Raw genomic sequence first — 23821 nt, 5'->3', positions numbered from 1 at the left:
TAGTAAACTCCTGAGCTCCCCTAGTGGTGGCTGTATATACAGTATGTAGTAATCTCCTGAGCTCCTCCTAGTGGTGTTGTATATACAGTATGTAGTAATCTCGTGACCTCCTCCTAGTGGTGGCTGTATATACAGTATGTAGTAATTTCCTGAGCTACTCCTAGCGGTGGCTGTATATACAGTATGTAGTAATTTCCTGAGCTCCCCCTAGTGGTGGTGTAAATACAGTATGTAGTGATCTCCTGAGCTCCTCCTAGTGGTGGCTGTATATACAGTATGTAGTAATTTCCTGAGCTCCCCCTAGTGGTGGTGTATATACAGTATGTAGTAATCTCCTGAGCTCCTCCTAGTGGTGGCTGTATATACAGTATGTAGTAATCTCCTGAGCTCCTCCTAGTGGTGGCTTTATATCCAGTATGTAGTAATCACCTGAGCTCCCCCTAGTGGTGGCTGTATATACAGTATGTAGTAATCTCCTGAGCTCCCCCTAGTGGTGGTTGTATGTACAGTATGTAGTAATCTCCTGAGCTCCCCCTAGTGGTGACTGTATATACAGTATGTAGTAATCTCCTGAGCTCCCCCTAGTGGTGGTGTATATACAGCATGTAGTAATTTCCTGAGCTCCCCCTAGTGGTGGTGTAAATACAGTATGTAGTGATCTCCTGAGCTCCTCCTAGTGGTGGCTGTATATACAGTATGTAGTAATTTCCTGAGCTCCCCCTAGTGGTGGTGTATATACAGTATGTAGTAATCTCCTGAGCTCCTCCTAGTGGTGGCTGTATATACAGTATGTAGTAATCTCCTGAGCTCCACCTAGTGGTGGCTTTATATCCAGTATGTAGTAATCACCTGAGCTCCCCCTAGTGGTGGCTGTATATACAGTATGTAGTAATCTCCTGAGCTCCCCCTAGTGGTGGTTGTATGTACAGTATGTAGTAATCTCCTGAGCTCCTCCTAGTGGTGGCTGTATATACAGTATGTAGTAATCCCCTGAGCTCCTCCTAGTGGTGGCTGTATATACAGTATGTAGTAATCTCCTGAGCTCCTCCTAGTGGTGGATGTATATACAGTATGTAATAATCTCCTGAGCTCCGCCCCAGTGGTGGTGTATATACAGTATGTAGTGATCTCCTGAACTCCTCCTAGTGGTGGCTGTATATACAGTATGTAGTAATTTCCTGAGCTCCCCCTAGTGGTGGTGTATATACAGTATGTAGTCATCTCCTGAGCTCCTCCTAGTGGTGGCTGTATATGCAGTATGTAGTAGTCTCCTGAGCTCCTCCTTGTGGTGGCTGTATATACATTATGTAGTAATCTCCTGAGCTCCTCCTAGTGGTGGCTGTATATACAGTATGTAGTAATCTCCGGAGCTCCTCCTAGTGGTGGCTGTATATCCAGTATGTAGTAATCTCCTGAGCTCCCCCTAGTGGTGGTTGTATATACAGTATGTAGTAATCTCCTGAGCTCCCCATAGTGGTGGTTGTATGTACAGTATGTAGTAATCTCCTGAGCTCCCCCTAGTGGTGACTGTATATCCAGTATGTAGTAATCTCCTGAGCTCCCCCTAGTGGTGGTGTATATACAGTATGTAGTAATCTCCTGAGCTCCCCCTAGTGGTGGCTGTATATACAGTATGTAGTAATCTCCTGAGCCCCCCCTAGTGGTGGCTGTATATACAGTATGTAGTAATCTCCTTAGCTCCTCCTAGTGGTGGCTGTATATACATTATGTAGTAATATCCGGAGCTCCCCATAGTGGTGTTGTATATACAGTATGTAGTAATCTCCTGAGCTACCCCTAGTGGTGACTGTATATACAGTATGTAGCAATCTCCTGAGCTACCCCTAGTGGTGGCTGTATATACAGTATGTAGTGATCTCCAGAGCTCCTCCTAGTGGTGGCTGTATATACAGTATGTAGTAATCTCCGGAGCTCCCCCTAGTGTTGGCTGTATATACAGTATGTAGTGATCTCCTGAGCTCCCCCTAGTGGTGGCTGTATATACAATATATAGTATATGTAGTAATATCCGGAGCTCCTCTTAGTGGTGGCTATATATAAAGTATGTAGCAATCTCCTGAGCTCCTCCTAGTGGAAGGCCTATATACAGTATGTAGTAATCTCCTGAGCTCCTCCTAGTAGTGGCTGTATATACAGTATGTAGTAATCTCCTGAGCTCCCCCTAGTGGTGGCTGTATATACAGTATGTTGTAATCTCCTAAACTCCCCCATAGTGGTGCTGTATATACAATATGTAGTAATATCCGGAGCTCCCCATAATGGAGTTGTATATACAGTATGTAGAAATCTCCTGAGCTCCTCCTAGTGGTGACTGTATATACAGTATGTAGCAATCTCCTGAGCTCCTCCTAGTAGTGGCTGTATATACAGTATGTAGTAATCTCCTGAGCTCCCCCTAGTGGTGGCTGTATATACAGTATGTAGTGATCTCCTGAGCTCTCCCTAGTGGTGGCTGTATATACAGTATGCAGTAATCTCCTGAGCTCCTCCTAGTGGTGGCTGTATATACAGTATGTAATAATCTCCTGAGCTCCTCCTAGTGGTGGCTGTATATACAGAATGTAGTAGACTCCTGAGCTCCCCCTAGTGGTGGTGTATATACATTATGTAGTAATCTCCTGAGCTCCTCCTAGTTGTGGTGTATATACAGTATGTAGTGATCTCCTGCGCTCCTCCTAGTGGTGGCTGTATATACAGTATGTAGTAATCTCCTGAGCTCCCCCTAATGGTGGTGTATATACAGTATGTAGTAATCTCCTGAGCTCCTCCTAGAGGTGGCTGTATATACAGTATGTAATAATCTCCTGAGCTCCTCCTAGTGGTGGCTGTATATACAGAATGTAGTAATCTCCTGAGCTCCCCCTAGTGGTGGCTGTATATACAGTGTGTAGTAATCTCCTGAGCTCCCCCTAGTGGTGGCTGTATATACAGTATGTAGTAATCTCCTGAGCTCCTCCTAGTGGTGGCTGTATATACAGTGTGTAGTAATCTCCTGAGCTCCCCCTAGTGCTGGTGTATATACAGTATGTAGTAATCTCCTGAGCTCCCCCTAGTGGTGGTGTATATACAGTATGTAGTAATCTCCTGAGCTCCGCCTAGTGGTGGCTGTATATACAGTATGTAGTAATCTCCTGAGCTCCTCCAAGTGGTGGCTGTATATTCAGTATGTAGTAATCTCCTGAGTTCCTCCTTGTGGTGGCTGTATATACAGTATGTAGTAATCTCCTGAGCTCCTCCTAGTGGTGGCTGTATATGCAGTATGTAGTAATCTCCTGAGCTCCTCCTTGTGGTGGCTGTATATACATTATGTAGTAATCTCGTGAGCTCCTCCTAGTGGTGGCTGTATATACATTATGTAGTAATCTCCTGAGCTCCTCCTAGTGGTGGCTGTATATGCAGTATGTAGTAATCTCCTGAGCTCTTCCTAGTGGTGGCTGTATATACAGTATGTAGTAATCTCCTGAGCTCCTCCAAGTGGTGGCTGTATATACAGTATGTAGTAATCTCCTGAGCTCCTCCTAGTGGTGGCTGTATATACTGTATGTTGTAATCTCCTGAGCTCCCCCTAGTGGTGGCTGTGTATACAGTTTTGATTTCCTTTGATGCTCTTACCACCCATTTCTTTTTGCCCTCGAACAAACACACTTCCATTGCGGCTCAGTTTAGATTTGGATTCAGTTCCGGAACGCCCAAGGTTAAATATGGATCTCCACTTTTTAGACTTAGTGGAAAGTTTTCTCCTGCAGGAATACATAAAAAAAGGTACATGACATTGTAAAACATTACAAATATGTATTAGAATAACACAAAATCTGGAATTTATTATAAAATTGCAGTTCTAGAGATCAGCTGTTTAATCACTGAGAATACAGCCTATCAATCACTAGAGAGCAGCGGTGCCATCACTGAGAATACAGCCTATCCATCACTAGAGAGCAGCGGTGCCATCACTGAGAATACAGCCTATCCATCACTAGAGAGCAGCGGTGCCATCACTGAGAATACAGCCTATCCATCACTAGAGAGCAGCGGTGCCATCACTGAGAATACAGCCTATCCATCACTAGAGAGCAGCGGCGCCATCACTAAGCATACAGCCTATCAATCACTAGAGAGCAGTGGTGCCATCACTGAGAATACAGCCTGTCCATCACTAGAGAGCAGCGGTGCCATCACTGAGAATACAGCCTATCCATCACTAGAGAGCAGCGGTGCCATCACTGAGAATACAGCCTATCCATCACTAGAGAGCAGCGGTGCCATCACTGAGAATACAGCCTATCAATCACTAGAGAGCAGCGGTGCCATCACTGAGAATACAGCCTATCCATCACTAGAGAGCAACGGTGCCATCACTGAGAATACAGCCTATCCATCACTAGAGAGCAGTGGTGCCATCACTGAGAATACAGCCTATCCATCACTAGAGAGCAGTGGTGCCATCACTGAGAATACAGCCTATCCATCACTAGAGAGCAGTGGTGCCATCACTGAGAATACAGCCTATCCATCACTAGAGAGCAGCGGTGCCATCACTGAGAATACAGCCTATCCATCACTAGAGAGCAGCGGTGCCATCACTGAGAATACAGCCTATCCATCACTAGAGAGCAGCGGTGCCATCACTGAGAATACAGCCTATCCATCACTAGAGAGCAGCGGTGCCATCACTGAGAATACAGCCTATCCCTCACTAGAGAGCAGCGGTGCCATCACTGAGAATACAGCCTATCCCTCACTAGAGAGCAGCGGTGCCATCACTGAGAATACAGCCTATCCATCACTAGAGAGCAGCGGATACATCACTGAGAATACAGCCTATCCATCACTAGAGAGCAGCGGATACATCACTGAGAATACAGCCTATCCATCACTAGAGAGCAGCGGATACATCACTGAGAATACAGCCTATCCATCACTAGAGAGCAGCGGTGACATCACTGAGAATACAGCCTATCCATCACTAGAGAGCAGCGATGCCATCACTGAGAATACAGCCTATCCATCACTAGAGAGCAGCGGTGACATCACTGAGAATACAGCCTATCCATCACTAGAGAGCAGCGATGCCATCACTGAGAATACAGCCTATCCATCACTAGAGAGCAGCGGTGACATCACTGAGAATACAGCCTATCCGTCACTAGAGAGCTGCGGTGTCATCACTGAGAATACAGCCTATCCGTCACTAGAGAGTAGCGGTGTCATCACTGAAAATACAGCCTATCCATCACTAGAGAGCAGCAGTGCCATCACTGAGAATACAGCCTATCCATCACTAGAGAGCAGCAGTGCCATCACTGAGAAAACAGCCTATCCATCACTAGAGAGCAGCAGTGCCATCACTGAGAATACAGCCTATCCATCACTAGAGAGCAGCGGCGCCATCACTGAGAATACAGCCTATCCATCACTAGAGAGCAGCGGTGCCATCACTGAGAATACAGCCTATCCATCACTAGAGAGCAGCGGTGCCATCACTGAGAAAACAGCCTATCCATCACTAGAGAGCAGCAGTGCCATCACTGAGAATACAGCCTATCCATCACTAGAGAGCAGCGGCGCCATCACTGAGAATACAGCCTATCCATCACTAGAGAGCAGCGGTGCCATCACTGAGAATACAGCCTATCCATCACTAGAGAGCAGCGGTGCCATCACTGACAATACAGCCTATCCGTCACTAGAGAGCAGCGGTGCCATCACTGAGAATACAGCCTATCCATCACTAGAGAGCAGCGGTACCATCACTGAGAATACAGCCTATCCATCACTAGAGAGCAGCGGTGCCATCACTGAGAATACAGCCTATCCATCACTAGAGAGCAGCGGTGCCATCACTGAGAATACAGCCTATCCCTCACTAGAGAGCAGCGGCGCCATCACTGAGAATACAGCCTATCCATCACTAGAGAGCAGCGGTGCCATCACTGAGAATACAGCCTATCCATCACTAGAGAGCAGCGGTGCCATCACTGAGAATACAGCCTATCCATCACTAGAGAGCAGCGGTACCATCACTGAGAATACAGCCTATCCATCACTAGAGAGCAGCGGTGACATCACTGAGAATACAGCCTATCCATCACTAGAGAGCAGCGGTGCCATCACTGAGAATACAGCCTATCCATCACTAGAGAGCAGCGGTGCCATCACTGAGAATACAGCCTATCCACCACTAGAGGCTGATGATACAATTTTCTATCTATCTTGTAAACTATATAACTTGTTTATAGGAGATAAACGCACATTTAATATAAATTCCTCTAGAATTTTCAAAACTCAAGGACACCTTCGTCTTCCTACGCTTGTTCTAATCCCTCCTCATAGTTCTGTGTGATAGACTGAGCACAGAACAGAACTCTCTGTGACCCGGATGGGTTCTGCTTTATAGGGTCCATTAGAGCTCAGCTTAAAGGGGAAGTGCATCTTTGACTAAGTATTTCACATCTGTCTTTCTAGTGGTCACATCCCCTCATTATACTTATATAGGAAACTTTTGATCTAAACAGCAAATCTCCATCATATTTCTCAGACAAGAGACACATAATAGATTAAGTTAAAATGCTGTGAGTGTTTTGGGTATGCAGCTCCCATGCAGACCTATGTGTTTCCATGGTTACAGACTACAAGACCATGTCCATAATGCATAGTGGTAGCAGCGACAACAGAAACAAATTTACACAAGACGACAGGATCTGACTACACATAGAATGTAGTCTGGTACCATAGTGACCCCCTGGTGTACTGGGAAGAGACCTGCCGCTTTCTCTCTGCATGACTTTTTTAATGTGAACTATAAAATTTGGTTTCAAAAATATTCAGTCCCTAAATTTTTTCATGGTTAGAAACAGAAAGAAGAATAATCGCTACAAGTTCTAGTTCTGTCTTTGGTTCGCAGCTCTTGTGCAGATCTATGTGTATCACCGGTTACAGACTACAAGCTCAGTGCAGTCTGATAATTATGGCTCCTGCCGTTTTCAGTACACAGCTCCTGCGCGGATCTATTTGCCTTAAGGGTTACAAAACTACAGACTTGATGTCCTCTGATCCTGCAGTAAAGAGAGGACCATAGCAGAAGACAATAATAGAAAAGCCAACCACACCAGGACAGGGTCAGACTACACGTAGTCTGTTACCATGGAGACACATGTGTACAGAGAGGCTGTAGACAATAGGAAGAATTCTTTTAACCAAGGTCCTTTGTATTATTTTCATTTTGGATGCATTTGGCGATAACATTTGGTAGTCATCGTCTCCTTTCCCTTACAATAATCTTTTTTTTGTAATGGAGGACGTATTCTGAGAATAGAGCGACCTCCCCCCACAGATTACAGTAAGTAATTCTGCTCGGCTCCTTCTTACCAGAAATCATGACACACTGTAACGCTGCAGATATTACACGTCACATAGTCACGAAATAATGAAAAACCAAGAAATCATCATCAGACTGCAGTACTGCAGAGTGACCAGCAGGTGGCAGCGTGTCCCCACTGGACCACAGGGAGCGCATTGCAAAGGGACTGAGGACGTTCATGTTTCGATCAGAGATCCATAGGGGCTCCGGCTATAACAATCTGGGGTGTATTATAGGTTTATTTAACATCTTACTGAAAATTCTTATGAGAAAATCCAAGCTGTATACATGAGGCAAGTGCACTGTGCACTCTAGAGGGGGAAGAAACTGGAAGACCCGGAGGAAACCCACGCAAACACAGAGAGAACATAAAAACTCTTTGCAGATGTTGACCCTGGGACTTAAACCCAGGACCCCAGTGCTGCAAGGCTGTAGTGCTAACCACTGAGCCACCGTGCTACAAGGCTGTAATGCTAACCACTGAGCCACCATGCTGCAAGGCTGTAGTGTTAACCACAGAGCCACCGTGCTGCAAGGCTGTAGTGTTAACCAATGAGCCACCGTGCTGCAAGGCTGTAGTGCTAACCACTGAGCCACAATGCTGCAAGGCTGTAGTGCTAAACACTGAGCCACCGTGCAATTATTGGATCTTACTGCCACTTTCATGTATCATTTAAGCCCCAATTGGGTTGTAGGTAAGGGCCCACTTTTAACCCCGAAAGATAATGTTCCGCATAAGCACAGAACATTCCATGAATTCCGGAATATCTGCGCTCGCTACTGACAATTAGAGGAGTCCCAGGTGTCAGCGCCGCCCTCCTTACACAAGGTAATTAGCGGATCAGGTCCATTGTCTTCTCATAGATTCTTCCAGAGCAATTAGTGCAGATGCCAGCGGCGCCCCCTATGTCCCACATGCATAACTATGAGATAAGATCTCCGGAGAAAAAAGGGGGGTTCAGGTAAGACAACAGTACACCATCACCCGAGAGATCTGCCCCCCCCCCACCCCCTATACATTAACACATTCCTCATCACACGTCGTCCACAACATTCCACAAATTCTGATTCATCTACACAATGGAGATTGATTGAGATTCAAGTCAAGGTCTAAGGTGATGGAGGTAACTGGTAACAACATCCCTGTAGCCATAGTATATCCCCAGGTTATACCGGCTGTACATATATCATTATATACAGCAGATCCCCAGGTTATACCGGCTGTACATATATCATTATATACAGGAGATCCCCAGGTTATACCGGCTGTACATATATCATTATATACAGGAGATCCCCAGGTTATACCGGCTGTACATATATCATTATATTCAGGAGATCCCCAGGTTATAGCGGCTGTACATATATCATTATATACAGGAGATCCCCAGGTTATACCAGCTGTACATATATCATTATATACAGGAGATCCCCAGGTTATACCGGCTGTACATATATCATTATATACAGGAGATCCCCAGGTTATACCGGCTGTACATATATCATTATATACAGGAGATCCCCAGGTTATACCGGCTGTACATATATCATTATATACAGGAGATCCCCAGGTTATACCGGCTGTACATATATCATTATATACAGGAGATCCCCAGGTTATACCGGCTGTACATATATCATTATATACAGGAGATCCCCAGGTTATACCAGCTGTACATATATCATTATATACAGGAGATCCCCAGGTTATACCAGCTGTACATATATCATTATATACAGGAGATCCCCAGGTTATACCGGCTGTACATATATCATTATATACAGAAGATCCCCAGGTTATACCGGCTGTACATATATCATTATATACAGGAGATCCCCAGGTTATACCGGCTGTACATATATCATTATATACAGGGGATCCCCAGGTTATACCGGCTGTACATATATCATTATATACAGGAGATCCCCAGGTTATACCAGCTGTACATATATCATTATATACAGGAGATCCCCAGGTTATACCAGTTGTACATATATCATTATATACAGGAGATCCCCAGGTTATACCAGCTGTACATATATTATTATATACAGGAGATCCCCAGGTTATACCGGCTGTACATATATCACTATATACAGGATATCCCCAGGTTATATCGGCTGTACATATATCATTATATACAGGAGATACCCAGGTTATACCGGCTGTACATATATCATTATATACAGGAGATCCCCAGGTTATACCAGCTGTACATATATCATTATATACAGGAGATCCCCAGGTTATACCGGCTGTACATATATCATTATATACAGGAGATCCCCAGGTTATACCGGCTGTACATATATCATTATATACAGGAGATCCCCAGGTTATACCGACTGTACATATATCATTATATACAGGAGATCCCCAGGTTATACCGACTGTACATATATCATTATATACAGGAGATCCCCAGGTTATACCAGCTGTACATATATCATTATATACAGGAGATCCCCAGGTTATACCAGCTGTACATATATCATTATATACAGGAGATCCCCAGGTTATACCGGCTGTACATATATCATTATATACAGGAGATCCCCAGGTTATACCAGCTGTACATATATCATTATATACAGGAGATCCCCAGGTTATACCAGCTGTACATATATCATTATATACAGGAGATCCCCAGGTTATACCGGCTGTACATATATCATTATATACAGGAGATCCCCAGGTTATACCAGCTGTACATATATCATTATATACAGGAGATCCCCAGGTTATATCGGCTGTACATATATCATTATATACAGGAGATACCCAGGTTATACCGGCTGTACATATATCATTATATACAGGAGATCCCCAGGTTATACCAGCTGTACATATATCATTATATACAGGAGATCCCCAGGTTATACCGGCTGTACATATATCATTATATACAGGAGATCCCCAGGTTATACCAGCTGTACATATATCATTATATACAGGAGATCCCCAGGTTATACCGGCTGTACATATATTATATGCAGGAGATCCCCAGGTTATACCAGCTGTACATATATCATTATATACAGGAGATCCCCAGGTTATACCAGCTGTACATATATCATTATATACAGGAGATCCCCAGGTTATACCGGCTGTACATATATCATTATATACAGGAGATCCCCAGGTTATACCAGCTGTACATATATCATTATATACAGGAGATCCCCAGGTTATATCGGCTGTACATATATCATTATATACAGGAGATACCCAGGTTATACCGGCTGTACATATATCATTATATACAGGAGATCCCCAGGTTATACCGGCTGTACATATATCATTATATACAGGAGATCCCCAGGTTACACCAGCTGTACATGTATCATTATATACAGGAGATCCCCAGGTTATACCGGCTGTACATATATCATTATATACAGGAGATCCCCAGGTTACACCAGCTGTACATGTATCATTATATACAGGAGATCCCCAGGTTATACCGGCTGTACATATATCATTATATACAGGACATCCCCAGGTTATACCAGCTATACATATATCATTATATACAGGAGATCCCCAGGTTATACCAGCTGTACATATATCATTATATACAGGAGATCTCCAGGTTATACCAGCTGTACATATATCATTATTTACAGGAGATCCCCAGGTTATACCGGATGTACATATATCATTATATACAGGAGATCCCCAGGTTATACCAGCTGTACATATATCATTATATACAGGAGATCCCCAGGTTATACCAGCTGTACATATATCATTATATACAGGAGATCCCCATGTTATACCGGCTGTACATATATCATTATATACAGGAGATCCCCAGGTTATACCAGCTGTACATATATCATTATATACAGGAGATCCCCAGGTTATACCAGCTGTACATATATCATTATATACAGGAGATCCCCAGGTTATACCGGCTGTACATATATCATTATATACAGGAGATCCCCAGGTTATACCGGCTGTACATATATCATTATATACAGGAGATCCCCAGGTTATACCGGCTGTACATATATCATTATATACAGGGGATCCCAGGTTATACCGGCTGTACATATATCATTATATACAGGAGATCCCTGGGTTATACCGGCTGTACATATATCATTATATACAGGAGATCCCCAGGTTATACCGGCTGTACATATATCATTATATACAGGAGATCCCCACGTTATACCAGCTGTACATATATCATTATATACAGGAGATCCCTGGGTTATACCGGCTGTACATATATCATTATATACAGGAGATCCCCAGGTTATATCAGCTGTACATATATCATTATATACAGAAGATCCCCAGGTTATACCGGCTGTACATATATCATTATATACAGGAGATCCCCAGGTTATACCGGCTGTACATATATCATTATACACAGGAGATCCCCAGGTTATACCGGCTGTACATATATCATTATATACAGGAGATCCCCAGGTTATACCGGCTGTACATATATCATTATATACAGGAGATCCCCAGGTTATACCGGCTGTACATATATCATTATATACAGGAGATCCCCAGGTTATACCGGCTGTACATATATCATTATATACAGGAGATCCCCAGGTTATACCGGCTGTACATATATCATTATATACAGGAGATCCCCAGGTTATACCAGCTGTACATATATCATTATATACAGGAGATCCCCAGGTTATATCGGCTGTACATATATCATTATATACAGGAGATCCCCAGGTTATACCGGCTGTATATATGAAATTATTGTACTAAATGTATACATAGAACATGTGTCTTACTTGTTTTCTGGTATATCTATGACGGTGTGGAATAACGCTCCGGTGACAGGAACTATCTCCGGTAAACTGTTCTCTCTCCGTTCCTTCCTGGCAGGATGTGTAGCCGAGAGACTGCGGGCCTGAGCTTCTTCTAAACTCACCAACTTCATAGGGAGGGACCCGGACGGTAAAGTCATACTCTTCACTATCCGGCACTCTGGAGGAAAGACAGGGGGCAGTATTATAGTAGTTATATTCTTGTACATAGGGGGCAGTATTATAGTAGTTATATTCTTGTACATAGAGGGCAGTATTATAGTAGTTATATTCTTGTACATAGAGGGCAGTATTATAGTAGTTATATTCTTGTACATAGGGGGCAGTATTATAGTAGTTATATTCCTGTACATAGAGGGCAGTATTATAGTAGTTATATTCCTGTACATAGGGGCAGTATTATAGTAGTTATATTCCTGTACATAGGGGGCAGTATTATAGTAGTTATATTCTTGTACATAGGGGGGAGTATTATAGTAGTTATATTCTTGTACATAGGGGGCAGTAGTATAGTAGTTATATTCTTGTACATAGGGGGCAGTATTATAGTAGTTATATTCTTGTACATAGAGGGCAGTATTATAGTAGTTATATTCTTGTACATAGGGGGCAGTATTATAGTAGTTATATTCCTGTACATAGGGGGCAGTATTATAGTAGTTATATTCCTGTACATAAGGGCAGTATTATAGTAGTTATATTCCTGTACATAGGGGGCAGTATTATAGTAGTTATATTCCTGTACATAGAGGGCAGTATTATAGTAGTTATATTCCTGTACATAGGGGCAGTATTATAGTAGTTATATTCCTGTACATAGGGGGCAGTATTATAGTAGTTATATTCTTGTACATAGGGGCAGTATTATAGTAGTTATATTCTTGTACATAGGGGCAGTATTATAGTAGTTATATTCTTGTACATAGGGGCAGTATTATAGTAGTTATATTCTTGTACATAGGGGCAGTATTATAGTAGTTATATTCCTGTACATAGAGGGCAGTATTATAGTAGTTATATTCCTGTACATAGGGGCAGTATTATAGTAGTTATATTCCTGTACATAGGGGGCAGTATTATAGTAGTTATATTCCTGTACACAGGGGGCAGTATTATAGTAGTTATATTCCTGTACATAGGGGGCAGTATTGTAGTAGTTAAATTCCTGTACATAGGGGCAGTATTATAGTAGTTATATTCTTGTACATAGGGGGCAGTATTATAGTAGTTATATTGTTGTACATAGGGGGCAGTATTATAGTAGTAATATTCCTGTACATAGGGGGCAGTATTATAGTAGTTATATCCTTGTACATAGGGGGAAGTATTATAGTAGTTATATTCCTGTACATAGGGGGCAGTATTATAGTAGTTATATCCTTGTACATAGGGGGAAGTATTATAGTAGTTATATTCCTGTACATAGGGGCAGTATTATAGTAGTTATATTCCTGTACATAGGGGGCAGTATTATAGTAGTTATATTCTTGTACATAGGGGGCAGTATTATAGTAGTTATATTCTTGTACATAGGGGGCAGTATTATAGTAGTTATATTCCTGTACATAGGGGACAGTATTATAGTAGTTATATTCTTGTACATAGGGGGCAGTATTATAGTAGTTATATTCCTGTACATAGGGGACAGTATTATAGTAGTTATATTCTTGTACATAGGGGGCAGTATTATAGTAGTTATATTCCTGTACATAGGGGGCAGTATTATAGTAGTTATATTCCTGTACATAGGGGGCAGTATTATAATAGTTATATTCTTCTACATAGGGGGCAGTATTATAGTAGTTATATTCCTCTACATAGGGGGCAGTATTATAGTAGTTATATTCTTGTATATAGGGGGCAGTATTATAGTAGTTATATTCCTGTACATAGGGGGCAGTGTTATAGTAGTTATATTCTTGTACATAGGGGCAGTATTATAGTAGTTATATTCTTGTACATAGGGGGCAGTATTATAGTAGTTATATTCTTGTACATAGAGGGCAGTATTATAGTAGTTATATACCTGTACATAGGGGGCAGTATTATAGTAGTTATATTCCTGTACATAGGGGGCAGTATTATAGTAGTTATATTCCTGTACATAGGGGGCAGTATTATAGTAGTAATATTCCTGTACATAGGGGGCAGTATTATAGTAGTTATATTCTTGTACATAGGGGGCAGTATTATAGTAGTTATATTCCTGTACATAGGGGGCAGTATTATAGTAGTTATATTCTTGTACATAGGGAGCAGTATTATAGTAGTTATATTCTTGAACATGTGGGACAGTATTACAGTAGTTATATTCCTGTACATAGGGGGCAGTATTATAGTAGTTATATTCCTGTACATAGGGGGCAGTATTATAGTAGTTATATTCCTGTACATAGGGGGCAGTATTATAGTAGTTATATTCCTGTACATAGGGGGCAGTATTATAGTAGTTATATTCCTGTACATAGGGGGCAGTATTATAGTAGTTATATTCCTGTACATAGGGGGCAGTATTATAGTAGTTATATTCTTGTACATAGGGGGCATTATTATAGTAGTTATATTCTTGTACATAGGGGGCAGTATTATAGTAGTTATATTCCTGTACATAGGGGGTAGTATTATAGTAGTTATATTCTTGTACATAGGGGGCAGTATTATAGTAGTTATATTCTTGTACATAGGGGGCAGTATTATAGTAGTTATATTCCTGTACATAGGGGGCAGTATTATAGTAGTTATATTCTTGTACATAGGGGGCAGTATTATAGTAGTTATATTCCTGTACATAGGGGGCAGTATTATAGTAGTTATATCCCTGTACATAGGGGGCAGTATTAAAGTAGTTATATTCTTGTACATTTGGGGCAGTATTATAGTAGTTATATTCCTGTACGTAGGGGGCCGTATTATAGTAGTTATATTCTTGTACATAGGGGGCAGTATTATAGTAGTGATATTCTTGTACATAGGGGGCAGTATTATAGTAGCTATATTCCTGTACATAGGGGGCAGTATTATAGTAGTTATATTCCTGTACATAGGGGGCAGTGTTATAGTAGTTATATTCTTGTACATAGAGGGCAGTATTATAGTAGTTATATACCTGTACATAGGGGGCAGTATTATAGTAGTTATATTCCTGTACATAGGGGGTAGTATTATAGTAGTTATATTCTTGTACATAGGGGGCAGTATTATAGTAGTTATATTCTTGTACATAGGGGGCAGTATTATAGTAGTTATATTCCTGTACATAGGGGGCAGTATTATAGTAGTTATATTCTTGTACATAGGGGGCAGTATTATAGTAGTTATATTCCTGTACATAGGGGGCAGTATTATAGTAGTTATATCCCTGTACATAGGGGGCAGTATTAAAGTAGTTATATTCTTGTACATTTGGGGCAGTATTATAGTAGTTATATTCCTGTACGTAGGGGGCCGTATTATAGTAGTTATATTCTTGTACATAGGGGGCAGTATTATAGTAGTGATATTCTTGTACATAGGGGGCAGTATTATAGTAGCTATATTCCTGTACATAGGGGGCAGTATTATAGTAGTTATATTCTTCTACATAGGGGGCAGTATTATAGTAGTTATATTCTTGTATATAGGGGGCAGTATTATAGTAGTTATATTCCTGTACATAGGGGGCAGTGTTATAGTAGTTATATTCTTGTACAAAGAGGGCAGTATTATAGTAGTTATATACCTGTACATAGGGGGCAGTATTATAGTAGTTATATTCCTGTACATAGGGGGCAGTATTATAGTAGTTATATTCCTGTACATAGGGGGCAGTATTATAGTAGTAATATTCCTGTACATAGGGGGCAGTATTATAGTAGTTATATTCTTGTACATAGGGGGCAGTATTATAGTAGTTATATTCTTGTACATAGGGGGCAGTATTATAGTAGTTATATTCTTGTACATAGGGGGCAGTATTATAGTAGTTATATTCCTGTACATAGGGGGTAGTATTATAGTAGTTATATTCTTGTACATAGGGGGCAGTATTATAGTAGTTATATTCTTGTACATAGGGGGCAGTATTATAGTAGTTATATTCCTGTACATAGGGGGCAGTATTATAGTAGTTATATTCTTGTACATAGGGGGTAGTATTATAGTAGTTATATTCTTGTACATAGTGGCAGTATTATAGTAGTTATATTCCTGTACATAGGGGGCAGTATTATAGTAGTTATATTCTTGTACATAGGGGGCAGTATTATAGTAGTTATATTCTTGTACATAGGGGACAGTATTATAGTAGTTATATTCCTGTACACAGGGGGCAGTATTATAGTAGTTATATTCTTGTACATAGGGGCAGTATTATAGTAGTTATATTCCTGTACATAGGGGGCAGTATTATAGTAGTTATATTCCTGTACATAGGGGGCAGTATTATAGTAGTTATATTCCTGTACATAGGGGGCAGTATTATAGTAGTTATATTCTTGTACATAGGGGGCAGTATTATAGTAGTTATATTCCTGTACATAGGGGGCAGTATTATAGTAGTTATATTCCTGTACATAGGGGGCAGTATTATAGTAGTTATATTCCTGTACATAGGGGGCAGTATTATAGTAGTTATATTCTTGTACATAGGGGGCATTATTATAGTAGTTATATTCTTGTACATAGGGGGCAGTATTATAGTAGTTATATTCCTGTACATAGGGGGTAGTATTATAGTAGTTATATTCCTGTACATAGGGGGCAGTATTATAGTAGTTATATTCTTGTACATAGGGGGCAGTATTATAGTAGTTATATTCCTGTACATAGGGGGCAGTATTATAGTAGTTATATCCCTGTACATAGGGGGCAGTATTAAAGTAGTTATATTCTTGTACATTTGGGGCAGTATTATAGTAGTTATATTCCTGTACGTAGGGGGCCGTATTATAGTAGTTATATTCTTGTACATAGGGGGCAGTATTATAGTAGTGATATTCTTGTACATAGGGGGCAGTATTATAGTAGCTATATTCCTGTACATAGGGGGCAGTATTATAGTAGTTATATTCCTGTACATAGGGGGCAGTGTTATAGTAGTTATATTCTTGTACATAGAGGGCAGTATTATAGTAGTTATATACCTGTACATAGGGGGCAGTATTATAGTAGTTATATTCCTGTACATAGGGGGTAGTATTATAGTAGTTATATTCTTGTACATAGGGGGCAGTATTATAGTAGTTATATTCTTGTACATAGGGGGCAGTATTATAGTAGTTATATTCCTGTACATAGGGGGCAGTATTATAGTAGTTATATTCTTGTACATAGGGGGCAGTATTATAGTAGTTATATTCCTGTACATAGGGGGCAGTATTATAGTAGTTATATCCCTGTACATAGGGGGCAGTATTAAAGTAGTTATATTCTTGTACATTTGGGGCAGTATTATAGTAGTTATATTCCTGTACGTAGGGGGCCGTATTATAGTAGTTATATTCTTGTACATAGGGGGCAGTATTATAGTAGCTATATTCCTGTACATAGGGGGCAGTATTATAGTAGTTATATTCTTCTACATAGGGGGCAGTATTATAGTAGTTATATTCTTGTATATAGGGGGCAGTATTATAGTAGTTATATTCCTGTACATAGGGGGCAGTGTTATAGTAGTTATATTCTTGTACATAGAGGGCAGTATTATAGTAGTTATATACCTGTACATAGGGGGCAGTATTATAGTAGTTATATTCCTGTACATAGGGGGCAGTATTATAGTAGTTATATTCCTGTACATAGGGGGCAGTATTATAGTAGTAATATTCCTGTACATAGGGGGCAGTATTATAGTAGTTATATTCTTGTACATAGGGGGCAGTATTATAGTAGTTATATTCTTGTACATAGGGGGCAGTATTATAGTAGTTATATTCTTGTACATAGGGGGCAGTATTATAGTAGTTATATTCCTGTACATAGGGGGTAGTATTATAGTAGTTATATTCTTGTACATAGGGGGCAGTATTATAGTAGTTATATTCTTGTACATAGGGGGCAGTATTATAGTAGTTATATTCCTGTACATAGGGGGCAGTATTATAGTAGTTATATTCTTGTACATAGGGGGTAGTATTATAGTAGTTATATTCTTGTACATAGTGGCAGTATTATAGTAGTTATATTCCTGTACATAGGGGGCAGTATTATAGTAGTTATATTCTTGTACATAGGGGGCAGTATTATAGTAGTTATATTCTTGTACATAGGGGACAGTATTATAGTAGTTATATTCCTGTACACAGGGGGCAGTATTATAGTAGTTATATTCTTGTACATAGGGGCAGTATTATAGTAGTTATATTCCTGTACATAGGGGGCAGTATTATAGTAGTTATATTCCTGTACATAGGGGGCAGTATTATAGTAGTTATATTCCTGTACATAGGGGGCAGTATTATAGTAGTTATATTCTTGTACATAGGGGCAGTATTATAGTAGTTATATTCTTATACATAGGGGGCAGTATTATAGTAGTTATATTCCTGTACATAGGGGGCAGTATTATAGTAGTTATATCCCTGTACATAGGGGGACAGTATTATAGTAGTTATATTCTTGTACATAGGGGGCAGTATTATAGTAGTTATATTCTTGTACATAGGGGGCAGTATTATAGTAGTTATATTCTTGTACATAGGGGACAGTATTATAGCAGTTATATTCTTGTACATAGGGGGCAGTATTATAGTAGTTATATTCTTGTACATAGGGGGCAGTATTATAATAGTTATATTCTTGTACATAGGGGGCAGTATTATAGTAGTTATATTCCTGTACATAGGGGCAGTATTATAGTAGTTATATTCCTGTACATAGGGGGCAGTTTTATAGTAGTTATATTCTTGTACATAGGGGGCAGTATTATAGTAGTTATATTCCTGTACATAGGGGGCAGTATTCTAGTAGTTATATTCTTGTACACAATTCCTTTATAGTTGTTCCCGGACCCCGTACTGTGTCTTTGTTATTAGAGTGACTATTATTTGTAGTATGTGACATTTGAGCAGTGATCCCTGGTGTCGGTATTTTCTGGCAGTGTCTTTGTGTTTCCTTAGAGATATAATAGCAGATATATAATCACAGTAAACACTGTATCGGTGGCAGGGAGAGCGCAGCGTCCACATCAGAGATTATCAGTCATTTTCGGATGAGATGTTCCTGATGCAGTAACATTGCTCAGATGTGATGTATTACATAATATCTATAGGGGTCCGGGGGGAGGGGGGACATATCTCACTATCCATCATGGCTGACATTGTATTTTGACCTAAAGGAAAATTCTGTGTGTAGGAAGCTTTGAACTAAAAAGCACCAATGTTTTGTCAGTTTTTAGCGCACAGAACCAAAGAAAACCTTGGAGAACAATGTTAACCTCTGGATATGATTTCTTGGAAGTGACCTCCAGAAGATGACTTCCAGGTCGTAACATCTTGAACTTAATCTCCAGGACACAAGCTCCAGTATGTGACCACCAGAAAGTGACCCTTTGGGCATGACCTCAGGCTCCTGGATGGAAAATCCTGGATGTGACCTAAAGATTGCGAGCTACTGGATGTGACCTCTTGAACATGACCTCCAAGATTTGCCCACCTGGTGATGACTCCCGATGTGACTTCCCTCACATAACCTGTGGATTGTATCCCTCTGGATAAGATCACCTTGATTTGATCTCATGGACATGACCTCCAGGGCATGACCCACTAGAAGTGACCTCCTGGACATTACATGCAGGAAGTGACCACCAGACTGTGACCTAAAGATTCTGAACTCCTGAATGCAATCTCTTGAAGTCACCACCTGGATGTACCGCTGTAGATAACCTTCTGACTGTGTCCTCCTAGACACATCCACCTCGATTTGAGCTCCTGGACATGGCCTCCAGGGCATGATGCAATCTACTAGAAGTGACCACCAGGTGATGACTTCCTGGTTGTAACCTCCTGAACACAACCTCCTGGACATGATCTCCAGGACACAACTTGTAAAATGTGACTACCTGGAAGTGACCCCCTAGGCATGACCGAAAGATTGGAAGCTCCTGGACGTAAACTCTTGGACGTGACCTTCAAGTTACAACCACCTTGACATGACCTAAAGATTCTGAGCTCCTGGATGTGATCTCTTGAACATTAGTCCCTAGATGTGAGTTCTCTGACATCATCTTCTGATTGTGTCCTCCTTGATATGACCCCCTGGATATGACCTACTAGAAGAGACCTCAAGGACATGAGATGCAGGAAGTGACCTCCATACTGTGACCGCCCGGATGTGATCTATAGATTTTGAGCTCCTGAATGCGACCTCTTGAAGTCACCAATTGGATGTGACTCCCTAGATGTGAGTTCCCTGAAATATCCTTCTGATTGTGTCCTCCAAGATGCAAACACTTCAATTTTCTCATGACCTCCTGGACATGACCTACTAGAAGTGACCTCAAGAACATGAAGTGAAGGAGGTGACCACCAAACTGTGACCTCCTGGACATGACCTAAAGATTCTGAACTCCTGAATGCAATCTCTTGAAGTGACCACCTGGATGTGACTTCCTAGATGTGACCTCCTCAAAATAACCACCTCGATTTGACCTCTTGGACATGACCTCCAGGGCATGAGATGTGATCTCCGGATTATGACCACCTGCTGTGATGGATCTCACCACATCTCCAGTAACTTACCACTGGGGGCAGATTTGCTGGGCAGTAACAGGTCGTCACAGTCTCTCTTTGTGATGGGGGCTGCAGGACTCCTGCTGAATATTTCGTCCACATGATTGAGGATGAACTCGATCACAACCTGCTGGACTCGCACTTCCATGAACGCCGCGTCTCCGTTACATCCGGAATCTTCTATTTCTTTGGACCTTGTGATAGATATAATAATGATAATACATTAAGGAATCATCCATAGATCACAGGACACAGAGCCCTCTAGTGGCCAAACCATCATGAAAAAATGGGAACATCTATAAGTACAAACCACCCTGGATATATGCGGCACAGGGCCTTGACGTATGGACATATGGGAGGGGTCAGAACAGAGACATGCAGACAATACACCTAGTACCTGAGAAGATTGGGGGCCCACACCAGGGCCAGGTTCCTGATATGCATGTTTGTGGTGGAGCTGAACGAGGCGATGTAGGTCAGATGTCTGCTCAGGTATTCCAGAGTCCTAGAATATCCGGAAACATACAAATAATATAAAATACAGAAAACAGACGGACAAGTCATTGCAATCTATGTAATATTCATCCATCTACTGTATTTATCTATCATAGATTTCATATATGTCTATCTATTATCTATCACCTTATCCATCTACTGTATATCTATATATCTAGCAATTCATCTCACATCTATCTATCTGCCTCATATCTATCTGCTGTATATATCTGTCTCTCCTGTGTATCTACCTTATCTACCTACCTATATACCGAATCTCTCGAATAAACTTTTCTCTCTCATATTAACTTATCTATCTAATATTGAGCAATCTACTGTATCTATTATCTACTGCAGTCATCTAATTTCTATCTCTTATGGATTTATCTCAAATCTATCTATCTGTCCCTCTCATTTCTCTCCATCTACTACATCTGTCTCATATATATCTAATGTATCCATTATCTAATGTATCCATCTACCATATCAGTCACGTATATATCTACTGTATCTATCCATTATCTATCTACTATATGTATCTATAATCTATCTCCTGTATCCATCTACTGTATATATATATATATATAGCAATTCATCTCACATCTATCTGCTTCATATCTATCTGCTGTATATATCTGTCTCTCCTGTGTATCTACCATATCTACCTACCTATATACCCAATCTCTCTAATAAACTTTTCTCTCTCATATTAACTTATCTATCTAATATTGAGCAATCTACTGTATCTATTATCTACTGCAGTCATCTAATTTCTATCTCTTATGGATTTATCTCAAATCTATCTATCTGTCCCTCTCATTTCTCTCCATCTACTACATCTGTCTCATATATATCTAATGTATCCATTATCTAATGTATCCATCTACCATATCAGTCACGTATATATCTACTGTATCTATCCATTATCTATCTACTATATGTATCTATAATCTATCTCCTGTATCCATCTACTGTATATATTATCTATCTGTCTCATTTCTATCCACCTGCTGTATCCATCTACCATATCTTATATTTATCTACTGTATCTATCTATTGTATGTATCTATAACCTATCTGCTTTATCTATTATCCACCTGCTGTATCCATCTACCATATCTATCACATATTTATCTACTGTATCTATTATCTATTGTATCTATTTATCCATTATCCACCTGCTGTATCCATCTACCATATCTATCTCATATATATACTGTATCTATTATCTACTGTATCTATTATCCACCTACTGTATCTATTATCCACCTACTGTATCCATCTACCATATGTGTCACATATTTATCTACTGTATCGATTATCCATCTATTCTATCTATCTATCTATCATCTATCTGCTGTATCTATTATCTATATCTATCATCTATCTGCTGTATCTATTTATCTATATCTATTATCTATCTATCATCTATCTGCTGTATCTTTTATCTATTCATCTAATTTTTACTTCTCTATCTAGACATCTGCACTGAACCCCTATAAGACAGAGGCTGTAGATGTAATAATGTCCTACCCTCCTGCCCCTCCTGCGCTGCTCCCGCTGTATAAATCACCTGCTGTATACAGCAGAGTCCTCCGGGATAACAACCTCCATGATGGACGCTCCCGGACCAGACCCCGGAGTGCACGGGCCATAAATATTTATCCTAATAGTAACAGGTACCTGGGATTCCTCAGGGGGGATTATAGGATGGGAAGAATGAGGCCCCCATGTGCCGAGCACTATATAAGGTGTACACTGTCTGCACACAGCTCCATACATCAGCTCAGACTGTCACAGTGTAACAAATCTCCTGCTCTACAGAACCATATGCACATTCCCTGCTGTATGGTCTCATTATATAATCTATTATCCATGGACTGGTATATGATTTTATATTACACGGCTCCAAATTCTCTGCTCTCTTACACACAGTCAATAAATGATGAAATGCTGCCACCACTAGAGGGAGCTCACCATAGACAGACACAGACAGCTCCTATAGAAGGTGAACATGTGTGATCATTACTATATATGTATTTGTAGTACCTTCATTTTCATGGGGTGTCCCTTATGTCTATAATATGCCTCTGCCTTATATACTATATTTTCTTATATTAAGTGCATTATATTCACTGTTCATGGTGATAGGAGGTGGTGTTTTGAGGTATGTGGTTTAAGATGTTTTAAAAATGTAGCTGTTAATAAAAATTGTTATATTTTAGACTTCAATGACCATTCTCTTGTGTGTCTTTAACATGATGCAGCTTCTATAGAACTCATTAAGAAATCTCCATACACACAGCTCCCTCTAGTGGTGGGATCTATACATACACACAGCTCCCTCTAGTGGTGGGATCTATACATACACACAGCTCCCTGTAGTGGTGACTGCAGGAAGAATGCTTCTATCTATCTATCTATCTAT

General features: G+C 40.5%; 1 protein-coding gene across 1 annotated transcript in view; it reads right to left on the bottom strand.

Moving 5' to 3' along the window:
- ARHGAP31 (Rho GTPase activating protein 31) overlaps positions 1–23821 on the bottom strand; it is a 132543-nt gene that overhangs the window by 8158 nt on the left and 100564 nt on the right. The window contains exons 5-8 of the mRNA XM_072138912.1: positions 21296–21403; positions 20908–21092; positions 12158–12353; positions 3634–3761 (exon numbers count right to left, since the gene is read on the bottom strand). Coding sequence (XP_071995013.1) covers positions 3634–3761; positions 12158–12353; positions 20908–21092; positions 21296–21403 — 617 coding nt within the window. The remainder of the gene's footprint in view (positions 1–3633; positions 3762–12157; positions 12354–20907; positions 21093–21295; positions 21404–23821) is intronic.

Source organism: Engystomops pustulosus, chromosome 2, assembly GCF_040894005.1.
Source record: "Engystomops pustulosus chromosome 2, aEngPut4.maternal, whole genome shotgun sequence".
Classification (NCBI taxonomy): Eukaryota; Metazoa; Chordata; class Amphibia; order Anura; family Leptodactylidae; genus Engystomops; species Engystomops pustulosus.
This window is presented reverse-complemented; position numbering and strand designations above follow the sequence as displayed.